Below are 13766 nucleotides of genomic sequence, written 5' to 3'. Positions count from 1 at the left end.
AATGAATGAGTTACATAAGCAACTGACTTGAATAAGCTTTGCTGGCAAGCGCGTGGAAGATGTCTGTATTGAAATACATTCAGGGGCGCCTGGGTGGCTCAGTGGGTTAAGCCTTTGCCTTCGGCTCGGGTCATGGTCTCGGGGTCCTGGGATTGAGCCCTGCATCGGGCTCTCTGCTCAGCAGGGAGCCTGCTTTTTCCTCTCTCTCTCTCTGCCTGCCTCTCTGCCTACTTGTGATCTCTACCTGTCAAATAAATAAATAAAATCTTTAAAAAAAAAAAAAAGAAAGAAATACATTCACAGTTGACCTCTCCTCCCTCCCTCCCTCCCTTCCTTCTATAATTACTGAACACCTTTATGCCATGCCCCATGCTTGGCCCTGGAGCTTAGTGGCTCTTGCTTTCATGAAGTCTGTTATCCAGTAGATGAGATGGACAATTAGTTGTGGTCAGAGTGATGTGGAGGGTTCTGTGGGTAGGTTAGTGAAACTAGGGAAGAATTGGCTGAGGTTATGTCACTGAACTGACTTAGAAGGACAAGAAGGAGTTGGCTCAGGGAGGGAGGTGTGACCTAGACCCAGGACAAATACATGGGTCTGATAATGAGTCAGTCTGTGGTTACTGTGCATGGTTGGGATGAGCATAAAAGGGAGATCTGCTTAGAACTTTCTGTCCCTGGGCAATCACCATCACTGTTATATAAAATATTGTTACACAAAGATTTCAAAATCTGCAAATGATCTGACAAAACTCATACTATTCTCTCAGGTAAGTGCTGAAAGTGTCAGTTTCGTAATAAAATAAAAGCTGATTTCATTTTTTTTTCATCTCTATTAGAGCCAGTAGAAATGATTTATTGATTTTTAAAGAAAAAAATATTTTTAAATGCCACTTTTTTTTTGCATGCAACTTGTTTATGGATGTGGAGGTCTCATATACCCCAAACGTGGTTCTGGTTATTAAATGTTAACAGTTTTGAGGAAAATCAATAGAATAATCAGAAAACTCATGAAAAAGATGAATAAAGAACAAAACAATTCCATACCCTGCAGTAATTGTTATTTGTTTTTGAATATTCTAAGTTTGCGACTCGTTACTTGCCATTGGGTCCACATGTATCCTAATGATTTTGCTTTGAATGCCATAGAATTTTTTTTTTTGTTTTGAATGCCACAGAAGTTGAAGCTAATACTCATAAATGAAGATCACCTTCTCAGTGCCGCTCAGGTAGAACAGAACTGCAAAAGCCAGGAGTGCCTGCGTGAACTCCTGCTTGCTTTCTGTAAGCCCCCCTGCGGCAGCCATGCTTGTCTGTGTGTTCCTGCACACGACCCCGGCTGCAAGTCTGGCTGGACTGGAAGGCCTGGAGGACGTTTGTTCTTCCCACCAAACTTTATCCCATCAGACAAAGCAAGATGTGTGCAGCTTACCTTTCCCTTTTTGACCTGGTTATCAGGAAGCTCTTCCATTTCAACTGCCACCTCCTTGTTCCATGAGCTCATTTGCCAGAGAAACAGTAGATCCTCTCGGACTTAAATGGAAGCTGCACAAAATTCTCTGCGGAAGTAGAGTGGTTAGAAATCATGCAAGATCAAAGAACCGTGGTTTATCACAGGGATGGAAAAGCAATCGAGCATGAGCACTAGGTTTCCCCGTCCTCGCTGTCGAAGGAACGTTGTCAAGGTGGCTGCAGGTATGCGTTCTCCTAGGGTGGCAGAGGGTTTCTCCCTACTCCTTCCTACCGAAGACCCTCTCACTGGACAGAGCAGACAAGCAGTTCGCAGGGATTTCTGTGTCGTGATTTTACAGATTACTATTATTATTACAAAATGTGATGAAATCATATTGCATGTTAGTATCGTGTAACATATATGTGATCATTTGCATAATAATCCTCAGTAAGTCGTTGCCGAGTGTTGTGACACCTGCCACCACTCTGGGTTATAGAAGCAGAGAACCCGTAATGCGGCTCGAATGCCTGAGGATCCTCCTCTTTGCTGTGTCTGTGCTGAGCTTCCTGTGGGGGCTGGAGCTCATTACCAGTAACCGATTAAGAAAAACCCAAGGTTGTTGGGAGTCACTGAGTCTAAGCAGGGGAAACGTTTCAATAAAGCGAGGTTATTGGTGCTAAATACACTGGCTTAGCCAATTGAACACTGGGGTTCTAGCTCCCTGTAAGTTGCTATTTAAGAATAAATAGATATAGGGATGCTGGGTGGCTCAGCCAGTTAAGTGGCTGCCTTCCGCTTGGGTCATGATCCTAGGGTCCTGGGATCGAGTCCCACATTGCACCCCTTGCTCAGCAGGGAGCCTGCTACTCTGCCTGCCTGCCACGCACTTCTCCTTCGGCCTGCCACTCCCTCTGCTTATGCTCACGCTCTCTCTGATTTAAAAATAAATAAATAAAATATTTAAAAATAAATAGATCTAAAATATTCCTAATGGAACGTCTAGGGCCACACAGGGTGAAGGGAAGTCTAGAAGTACCAGAGAGAGCAGTGCCGTGAGGAGGGGCGGGTCTGGAACCCCTTTCCTCTACCTGCTTCTGTGGTTTCTCTGGGTCTTAATCTCTTTCTTCATCAGAAGAGGAGGAGCTAAACCTTGAGAATTTCAACGGGTGTCACAGCTGAAAGAGAAAACAAATTTCTTTGTAGAAATTTAGCTAAATTGGGATCTAATGGCATCCTTCAGGCATGTAGTGATGTGTGATGCGCGTTGTCTTATTTTAGCAGGGAGACCTTGAAACGTGAGGGTTGTCTTTCCACTGCCAGCCAGTCTTGGGTTTGGACCCTTGGTGGGTGCTCGTGAGAGGGCCTTTGTTTATGACGGTGCCTCTTCGGACCAACCGTCTGCTAGACGTGCCCTCTGAGAAGTGAGGCTAGATGTGAGTGGGCTCGTCGGCCCTCCCCGCTCCCCACCTGCTGACAATCTGTGGGATACCCCGCTCATGGGGTTGGGGGGGTGTGCGGGGTCGCTGCAGCCCCGGTTAGGCACGGAAGCTCAGCCATGAGAAGCGTTGTGTTCCCATTCCGGAATTCCGGAACTACTGTGTATTTGCTCTGTGCCCTTGAACAAGTTACTTAACCTGAACAAGTAGTTGACCCTGCCTCTTGGCGGCAAAAGCCTGGAGCATTTAGAACACGTGTCTGATACATAGTAACAGCCCCAAACCGGACAGCTGTTCTTGCTGTCTTCCTGCAAAATACAGGAATGAGCCTGCCGCCCGCCTCTGATCATAACCCTGTTGTGATCCTCTGAGGGGGACCTTGAGGGGAAGCATGGAGAGGCTCCCCAAACCCCTCTGTGTATGCGGAAGGATGGTGTTTCAGCCATTCCTCGGAGACTGATGTTTATACTGCTCTTAGAGCTCTTTAGGGAATAAAATTACCTCTCGCTTTCACTAGCCTAATTCAATGTCTGACAACTTCTCTCACTTGGGAAGTTATTCTTTCTGTGTGGCTTAATTGCCTATTGTTGCAATTTCAATTTGGGGTGAAGGAAAGGATGGCGGGTCTGACTCGGAGATAAAGGGATTGCGGAGAAACAAGTGGGTTGGACTCAAGCACGGGCTCTCAGCATGCGGGTGCGGGGCTCAGGCTCGGGGGCTTGGCTGCGACACTGGGGCAGGGGGGCTGCGGGGGTGCCTGGAGGGACGGTGGGTTGCAGGGCGGTGACAGTTGGCCGTGACCTGGAATACTTGTCCCCACTCTCCCACCCACACTGCAACTGGGGCAGCTTCATACTTACAGTCTCTGTCTACTTGTATGGGAGATTTCACCAGGAGAAACAGTCCCACAGATAAAGGAAAAATCTGAAAAACCTGGAGGCCAGTGTATGTCCCCGAAAATCCACCTGACATGATCTGTCACTTGGCAACTGACTCTCTTGCTTCTTGTCTCAGCTGCTCTGTGCCTGTCTGAAAGCAACAACGTGTGTGTGTGTGTGCATGTGTGCAGGTGCACATATGCACACACACTGCTTCGCTCATGGTGCTGGTGAGGGAGGGATAGTAAATGGGAAAATTTATTGGGAGAGGAACTTTATAAATTCAAGATGTAATTCTCACAAGACCGGAGAATGCCCCTGTTCATGAGTTTGAGGGGATAATCTTGACCCAGCCTTGTGGGGGGGATCCCCTGGGAATTCATAGGAGGTTTTCATCTCTAGCCTGGGGGATGGGGTGGCAATGACTGAAGCCTAAGTCGAGAGCAGAACTATTTGGCACAGCCCCACCTAATGAAACAGGTTTGGAGGGAAAGTGACCAAAATAAAGGGAGTGAAAACAGACCACGCACTGGAAGGTTTATGCCCTCGGAGCACTGGGGAGCAACGGGTGTGCAGAGCCCTCCCCCCCCAAGCCCCCCTAGATGTCAAGGTGACATGCTCAGTGTCACCAAGCATGGCATCCTGGCCTCTGTTAGACCACCAAGTGGAGTACTGGTGTTTAGGGAGCGGCCTCAGGGGATGCCCTGGGAGGAGGAGTAGGTTCAGAAGGAAACTCTCTGCCAGCCTGACTCCAGGACATGGGTCTCAATCCTTCACTCAAGCATGAATGGGAGATCACCCAGGACCGTGCAAGTGGGAATAAGCTGTTCCCTAAAGCCATAGTGATCTAAACAGTCATGTTCAGATGTTGAGGGCTCACTGCACACTTGCCTGTAAATCCCTAACGGACATTGGGTCTCTTTGGATTGGTGATGGTCTTCCCATACTCTGATGGCGACATTTAAGTTCAGGGTGAGGCCATCCCTGATTCCATGGGACACAGTCTGTTAGGCGCTGTGCACCATTCCCTAACGTAGTCCTTACCACCACCTCCCCAGGCTAAGTGGCACCTTCTCCATGATACAGAGACAGACTTTGAGGTTTCAAACTGGGGGGACTCACTGATCATTGACATAACCCTTTTCCCTTATTTCCACAACCGAAACCACACACACACACACACACACACACTCGCTTCTCTTTCACATTGTTTGCTAAGGCACGGAGCAACCCTGGATCATTAAATGAGGCACTGTTCATCCCAGTTCCATCTTTCCTCCATTTTCCTTAAACACCCATCACCATGGACTGGCCCTTTGCTGCTGAGTGATGCTTGGTCTAAGTGCATCTCTCACTGGGGTGAATGGGTTAATGAGTGAGTGATGGATGGTGGTCGGGGGAGGGGCAATGCCTCTTGGTGGGACGAGCTCACCCATCTTCCCACAGCTGCTGTCCTTTCTCCCCAGGGTGGCATGATTGCTCTGCTGCTGTCCATCTTGTGCCTGGTGATGATCTTGTACACTCGCCGGCGTTGGTGCAAGCGCCGCCGGGTGCCTCAGCCCCAGAAGAGTGCCAGCGCCGAGGCGGCCAATGAGATTCACTACATCCCCTCTGTGCTGATCGGCGGGCACGGACGGGAGAGTCTGCGCAACGCCCGCGTGCAGGGCCACAATTCCAGTGGCACCCTGAGCATCCGGGAGACCCCCATTCTGGACGGCTATGAGTACGACATCACGGACCTGCGCCACCACCTGCAGAGGGAGTGTATGAATGGAGGGGAGGACTTTGCCAGCCAGGTCACCCGCACCCTGGACTCCCTGCAGGGCTGCAACGAGAAGGCGGGGATGGACCTCACCCCAGGTGGGCAAGTTGCTCCTCCTCTTGGGGGACTAGGGAGTGAGGAGGGAACCAGCTTCTCTACCCTGGGGGCCAGTTGTCCCGCATGATGGCATGCACCTGTGCCCTTTCCCAGGTGGGCCAGAAGGGTACATGCTTTCCTGAGACCATGGGAGCTGTGTTCAAATGTGGGAAGTCAGAAGAACCAGTATACGCTGAATCCCTCTCCACTTCCCCTTTGCAACGGAAGCAGAGATGCCTTTATATCCAACAGAAGAGTGGGTCAGGTAGAGCCTTTTCCACATATAATAGAGCAGGCCCCAGGGAAATAAGAAGCTAGTGAGAGAGATTGTGTGTGTAGGGCATTTTTGCAAGTCACATGTTTTCTTAGGTGATTTATTTATCCACTGACCTGGAAGGGGCAGAGGTGCTGGTCTTTTCTATGACTCTGAAGACCTTGGTCTGGGCTGGGAGTGGCTAGTTATGTTGTCTAGCCCATGCCTCTGTGGTCTTCACAAGGGTCGTACTTCTTCAAAGATTAGGAATGCAGTCAGGCTGTCCGAGCCTACATGCCTTGTGTTTCTATAGAGATGCTTGGTGGAAAGGACTTGGACCTGATTGGGCTGAGCCAAACGGGGTCAACAAAATGCAGAGAGGAAATCACTGTACTTTTCTTCTACAGTGGCCCTCCTCTCTCTTTCTCTGAAATTTCCGTAAATAAACAACTTCTCATAGAGAAAACCCCAAGACAGCAATCCCTCAAAAACTGCTCCATTATCTTTAAAGAAGACATTTTTCATACTGAATATTGCTGAAGATATATAGACTTTCAGTGGGGCTTGAAAAGAGGGAAAGCACATCATGGCAGTCTCCATTCTGGGGCGCTTGGGTGGTCCCATCGATTGAACATCTGAGTCTCAGCTTCATCTCAGGTCGTGATTTCATGGGTCCTAAAATCAAGCCCCGTATCTGGCTTCATGCTCAGCAGGGAGTCTGCTTGAAGATTCTTTCCCTCTGCCCCTTCCTAACCACTCAAGTAAATAAATAAGTCTTAAAAAAAGAAAAAAAAGATGCCTCCATTCTGCTTTGTATCTAGGAGAGATCCTATATGAATAGCCACTTCTTAATGAGATTTAAAGTCTGGGAAGTCCTTGAGGATAAGAGACCTGTGGTCAATGCCTTATATTCCCCATGGCACCTGGCATGGTGCAAAGCCCGTCAGGTCCACGTGATGCTCATGGGGTTCCAAACTCTAAGGAATTCGGGGAGCAGCCAGTACTGCAAATACGAATGGTAGTGGTGTCAGACCGCAGGGAACGGTGTGGGCTGGAATGGAAGAGGGAGAGGGCATGTTCTGCCTGAATGCACTCAAATTCAGCTTCTTTTTAAAACTCTGTGCCACCCCAGAGAAAGGAATCCGTTGTCTGTCTCTTGCCGGCGGGCCACATGCAGTGACCCAAATCAATTCAGAATCAGTTGACTTGGGTTTTCGGTTGTCCTCTCTCTCCTCCTCTCCTCCCTCAGTTGTGCAGCCCTGCAGATATCAGAGGTGTGTTTCGTCTCTGCCAATCTCTCACTTTAAAGGTTCCTTATTTCAGTTCTGTGAAACTCAGGCAGCTTTCCGTGCTCCCACTTTCTTCTAGCCTTTTCTCTGAAAGCATTTGCCTTGACTCCTCCTTCCGCAGGAAGCGACAACGCCAAGCTGTCGCTGATGAACAAGTACAAGGATAACATCATCGCCACCAGCCCCGTGGACTCCAACCACCAGCAAGCCACTCTGCTCTCGCACACCTCCAGCAGCCAGAGAAAGCGCATCAACAACAAGGCGAGAGGTATCTGCGTCTGACGGCCGGGCTTGCGGGCGGCGGGTTCCTTAACATCCTTCGAGGCAGGACCACTCATAGGCGGGACCCCCGACTCTCAGGCATGACTAGAGGGTTTGTGTTTGGGCCCAGTCTTTCTGGAAGCCTGTTGAGTGTTACTTAGCCAAAAAAACTTCAATGCACAAACCTTCCAACCAAGTAATTTCATAAACAAGGCATTTATCCTTAGGAAATAATTGGACGAGTGCACAGAGCTGTGTGTAAAAGGCTGTTCATCACAACATTGTTTAAAAGAGCGAAAAATTGGAAATAGCTTAAGTGTCCATCAATAGGGAATCGGTTAACTACCTGCACATCTGTCTGTTGTCCGGCGGCTTCTCATGCGGTCATTTAGGATGATAAGATAGATCCATATTTGTTCATATGGAAAGTTGCGCACCCATTTATTAAATGGGAAAAAAAAAAAACCCCAAGACTATAAAATGGAAGGTACAGCAAAATGCCATTTGTAAGGGGAGATTAAAAAGCCTTTATCTACTTCTGTGTCAGAAAAAGACAGAGAGCATATACGTCAAGTGTGAACGGAGTTTTTCTCTGATTGACAGGCTTTAGAGGACATCAGCGTTGTTCCCCGTGCACATTTCTGTGCATTCTCTTTATTATTTTTTCCCTCTTTTCCCCACTGAATGTATATTAATTCTAGGACCAGAGAAAAGCAAAAATATAACATCCGAACTTTCGAGGAGGGAAGTTTCCTTTCCATCCCTTCCCAGCCACCATCCTCGAACCTGTCCTCTTGGGCAGTGCTGCCGGGAGGGGCCCATCTCGGGGTGGGGGAAGAGCCCGGGCTGGGTGGAGGTGGGCGCCAGTGACCACTGTCATGAGAAGGCCCACTTCTGCAATCGGTCTGCATATCCGAAAGCTCCAGGGTCCGTGCCTCCTCCTCCCAAATTGTCGGTCAACCTGCTCTTGTTTTTATCGATTTTCCTCCTGAACTTGCCCAGTGATTTGGTGTCACGAAGGAAAGACTGAAGATGTCGACTGTGCTGTGCTTCTTTTCATTACAGCTGGTTCTGCCTTCCTGAGCCCTGAAGGGGATTCTGGCACTGAGACAGAAAACGACCCCCAGCTGACCTTCTACACCGACCCCTCGCGGAGCCGGAGGCGCAGCCGAGGTGGGAAGGTTGGAGGGGCACAGCGGGTGGCGGGGCTCCGGGCAGGGGAGCTGCAGAGGGGCTGGGTCGGGCTGGGGGCTGTGTGGACCGAAGCCAGTTTCTGCAGGAAGCATCCCTTGGACCACAGCTGGTGTTTCCTCCTAAGGAAGAAAGAAGAGCCTAGAGTGGAAAATTTCTGAGAATCATCTCTCCCAGATAATGGCACTCTCAAACAAGTTTTCAAGTTGTTTGAAAGGCTATTTCTTGGTCAGAAGACTCTCAATTCCTTCTGGAAGCCTCAGGAGTCATATTTTGCTGTTTAGACACAGGAAATAAAGTTGATAAAGTGTGTTGTATGTGAAAATGTGGATGGTATATGTCCCCTTGCTTACCCGGCCACACGGGTCATGGGACTGGGGAGGCAGCGGTTGGGGGGCAGGGTCGCCGAGGAATGATCTGTGATCTGTCTGTAACGGTATTTGGCCTTTCGTCCCCTCCCCGGTGGAATCACGGGACCCCAAGCCTCCAAGTGCCCTCCTTTCTCCCGGCAGGGTCCCGGGGAGCTCACACACTCTCCTCAGCCCTGCTAGCGCCGTCCTTCCACACAGACGCTCCCTGGGCCCCTGCTCCTGTGTCACGTGTGTCTGTGGCAATGAGGTGCCACTGCCCGTGGCCTTGCTGGGAGCACTGTTGTCACTGAGGGAAGTCTGGGTTCAACAGGCTTCTCTGTTTTACTTGCAGTGTGATATTGGAGGAGAACAACAGCTTCTCTGAGCCCGATTCCTCATATACAAAGCGTGTTAACAATACGTCCCACACTGGGCTCCGATCAGTATTAAATTCTATTAAAATGGGCTCGTTTCTATGAAAATGGGTGACTGGCAGAGCTCTGTGCAGCCGTCATTGTCATCGCTCCCAGATCTCTCTGCAGTGCGGCTTCAGGCTTGTGCGACACTCCATCTTAAGGAATTTCAGACAGGGACCCACTGAGATAGAGTGGAGGATGTTGGAGCGGCCTCCCCTTGTGTTATACCCAATGGCATTTTCCCCAACCCATCATCAAGCAACGCCCCCCCCCCCCCAAAGACATTTACATTTTGGCTCTCTCCTACCTCTACTCGGGTTCCTTCCACACTGAGGGCATTCTTCCCGGAGATTGGAAGCAGCCCTTTTAATGCCTCAGTTGCAGCTTCTCTAAGCTTTGCTACTATCAGGACAAAAGTCCTTCCCACCATTTTCCTTAAGAGATCAGTGGGGCTCTGGGCAGCCCAATGTCTGATGCCCCAGGATCCCTGAGGTGAGAATGTGGATCCTTGATCCTCTTAAGCTATTAATATCCAGCAGATAGTGAACCTTGGCCCATCCGACCCTGAACAGGGCGTGTTCTGCTTTAATAAAATCCTGTTTAAGAAGATCCATAGTAATGAATTAGAATGAGTTTCTTTGCGGCATAAAACTGTTCCTTTAAAATACCAAGCTCTCTTAGTACATCAACTGTTTATTGCTATCAAGTAGACTGTAAGCTTCTTAGGGATGGGCATATCTAATTTATTTTTCCAAAGTGCCCAGCGAGGGATTTTGCCTATAATAGATGCTTGTAAGTGTTTGTTGAATTGAACTGAATACATCAATCAGGCCGGCAAATTTTATAACTCACCTGCCATAGGTCAGGCTTTTTGATGGGAGGTAGAAACATGGAAACATGGCACGGTGATAAGCCCTAATTTAATATTATAAATAAAGTAAAATGAGTACTCAGAGGACAGAACAGGTCATTCTACCTGGCAACAATAGGAGACAAAGAAGGAGAAAATAATTAGACCTGGGTTATATACAGCGTATAGAACTTATTGAAAAAGCAGAATCTAGGGTAAGGACAACCTAGTAAGGAAAACGGCATCTAGAAAGCCTGGAAGGCACAAAAGAACATGGTATTTTTAAGCATGTGAAAGCAGTTCTGTATGGCAGGTGTACGAACACAGGCCACGGGGTCGTGGGGACGGGGCTGGATACCAGGCCAGATCCCCAAGGATCGCACCTGTGCCATGAGTTTGCACTTGGTTCTGTGGGTCACAGGGAACCACTGGACGTTTTGAAGCCAGGTAGAGACGCTGGATGACGGTTCGATGGTACAGAAGGACCAGGGAGGCGAGAAGATGAGTATCAAGTCACTGCAGTCACGTGAGAGCAGCACCAAGTGCCTGTAAACAGTGACAACACCGTGTGATAAAAGCTTTAACAGCAGGGTGCTCCCAGGGCTAGAGGAGCAGCAAGGGATGAGTGAGAATCTGCTCTCAAAGGTTTCAGGGAAGTGTTTACAAGGAGATGCTGTTGGAGCTGAGACTTGAAGAGTAGGTGTATACCAGGCTGACAAGGTGACAAAATGGCATTCTGCGGAGGAGGAAATGATATGTGCAAAGTCACAGAGACATAAACGGTAATGGTCTAGTGAGAGAGTGGGAAAGAGTTTACTAGAATGAAGTGTACGGTGCAGGTTTGCAGTTTGCTTAGGACATAAGGCCGGACGAGCAGGAGACAGCATGCGCCTTGACCGGAGGACTTGGATCTAACCCTTCAGTTGGCGCCCCTGGAGGCTTTTCAAGAGCGTCTCACTGGTCCGCTCCGCTTTGCGAAGGGCGCCTCTGGAGAGGCAAGGGTGGGGGAGGGTGAGGCAGGGAGACTGGGCACACGGCTCTTGCTGCTGTCCAGGTGTGCGATGCTGGGCTCGGGTCAGGGTGGAGAGAATGAAGGCAAGGGAGACTTTGGACCCAAGATGGAAACATATGTAATGCTACGGGGGAGGGGGAGGGCGTGGCTTATGGAGCCGAGGGCGGGGTCAGACAAGGTGGAGCCTTCGCCTGGAGAAACCGAGCAGCTCAGGGCGCGTTCTGCAGGTGGTGGAAATCAGAGGAAGAGGGAGGGCCCAGCTCCTCATCCCAGTGCCTGGGAGATGAGCTTGGCTGGTGGCAGATCACTTGCTGCTCAGGGCCAGTTTGGGCTGGAGGTAGAGATTTTAAGTGTGGGAAAATCGACCCCTGGGTGAAAGGCTCCTAAGATGAAAAGAATATCTCTAGGTAGCAAGGGACAGGGGATCCAGAGGCTGCCTGTCACCCTGCGGTGTCCCATCCCAGCTCCTGCCAGCACACCCACTCAGGGCACCTGCTGCCCTAACAGACAGGTGCAGACCCAGACCTTCCCTGTGGTCCTGAGACCAGCTCTTCCAAAGACTCCCCGGGCCCAGAGATTGAGTAGTGCCCCGTCTGGGGGATGATGCCCCAGCCGGACCCCTGCCTCTGTCCCGGCTCCTTAGCAGAGCAGCTTGTCCCTGGACGTGCCCTGTCGTCTCTCTGACAGTCTCTCTGTGGGAGCTGCCTCATCAGACTGTGGTCCTCGTTAAGTGACATGAGCCACGTAAAGCCCACACACTGGCGCCTGATGCAGAATTATGCTTCGTAAATTTTTACTGTCACTGTGAGGTTGATCTCTATGAGACTTATTTTCCTTACCTGTGAAGTGGGTAGTTACTGTCCGGACTCCTAGATTCATTCTAAGGAAGCAAATAATAAAAATAAGGTACGCAAAGCATTTTACCTACTGTCTGACATAATAGACGCCTTTTATTTCTATCAGTCATAAATGCCAACACAGACCAGACCATTAGAAAATGACAAAGGACACATTCTGTTGGCCACTTGCCTTGCTTTCTTACTTTCCCACATCTGTTCTGCTTCCGTGTGAAACATCCCTCTTATTACTACCATTTTATCCTCTGCACAAAAACCAAAAATAAAGACACACCAAGAAAACCTTCCTTCCTATTCCTGTCCTCAACCGCCTGCAAGTACCTTCTCGGATCCTTCTTTGCTCACTAGGCTGCCATTTATAATGTCACCCCAGTCACTGCAGGACTGGGGGGACCCTTCAGGCATGACAACATCCTCTACACATACAGAGCAGACTTTCCTCATTCCCGGTCCTCTAGACAGAGACTGACCTGTAGGACTCCCACCCACAGAGTTTGGGAAGTTCCTCAAGAGGCAGTTGGAGAAGTAGTTTGAGCCCTGGGAGGAAGGAGCTGGTTTATGAGAGCGCCCTCTGTGAGAAGCAGTGAGAAGTGCAGAGACTTCTAGAACGGGGTGGAAGCATCACCACCCTTGGCCAAGAGGTTGGAGCTCAGTCAGGTGGGTAGCAGGGGAGAATGCCCTCCTTTATGATTTCTTTGTGAACCTGTCCCAGGAAAAGCGTGGAGAACTTGCACACAACTGATCGTTGTTGACCCCGAGGGCCATTAGTATGCTAAGCCCCTCTGACTAGAGCTGACAACACGGTATTCCTTGAAGATGAAGCTCATTGGGGTTGTGAGCTGAAACATTCTTTGCCTGGACTAGGTTTGCCCACTGCCTCCCCTGTTGGCTGGGTTGGGCAGCAGAAGGCCAGACTGGCCTCCCACTGCCAAGATTCTTACCACTGTGTGTCTTGCTTGTATCTTGCTTCCAGTGGGCTCTCCCAGAAGTCCTGTGAATAAGACCACCTTGACGCTGATCAGCATCACCAGCTGTGTGATCGGCCTTGTGTGCTCCTCTCACGTCAGCTGCCCCCTCGTTGTCAAAATCACCCTGCATGTCCCCGAGCACCTGATCGCCGACGGTAAGCTCCCTTCCGAGGATGTGGCTTCCTCCCCGAAGGGGAAGTTTTCATCTTGGGCCAGGAAGATAGAGAAGCCAGGGGTCACTGTTACTTATTACTGTAAGTGAGGGAAAAACAAACCCAGATAAGTAAGGCTTAGGACACATTTGGATTGTCCACAGACAAAATCAGAAAGCAGGTTAAAAACAAAACAGAACAACAACAACGACAACACAAAAGTGAACAGATTACCTCCTCTTCTCTATGCCCACCCCAATTTCTCATTTCTGTTTGCTTTCAAATAAGCCCCTGTCTATGTAGAGAATTACAGAGCATGCTGGATACAGGCAGATAGACACCGAGAGATTCTCTGGCTTTTGGGAAGGGAGAAGCTAAGTGGGAACTTGGAAGTGGTTAAGAACCAGCCATGCTTCGGTTTGGTATGCCCGGGTGAGAAGTTCCTAATTGCAGGAACTTGCTAAAAGCCTGGAACTCTGAAGCAATAATTTTCTTTCATCCAGGGGGACCCCAGTATAATGAGGGAGTTGTATGGGTTGGGAGGC

General features: G+C 49.5%; 1 protein-coding gene across 2 annotated transcripts in view; it reads left to right on the top strand.

Annotated features, from left to right (window-relative positions):
• ASTN1 (astrotactin 1) overlaps positions 1-13766 on the top strand; it is a gene marked incomplete at both ends in the record, with an annotated part of 313794 nt that overhangs the window by 138036 nt on the left and 161992 nt on the right. For both annotated transcript variants that reach the window (XM_080825173.1, XM_080825172.1), the window contains 4 exons: positions 5231-5624; positions 7286-7432; positions 8491-8598; positions 13075-13224. In XM_080825173.1, coding sequence (XP_080681299.1) covers positions 5231-5624; positions 7286-7432; positions 8491-8598; positions 13075-13224 — 799 coding nt within the window. The remainder of the gene's footprint in view (positions 1-5230; positions 5625-7285; positions 7433-8490; positions 8599-13074; positions 13225-13766) is intronic.

The sequence above is a fragment of the Martes martes genome, assembly GCF_963455335.1.
Source record: "Martes martes genome assembly, chromosome: 15".
Lineage (NCBI taxonomy): Eukaryota > Metazoa > Chordata > Mammalia > Carnivora > Mustelidae > Martes > Martes martes.
This window is presented reverse-complemented; position numbering and strand designations above follow the sequence as displayed.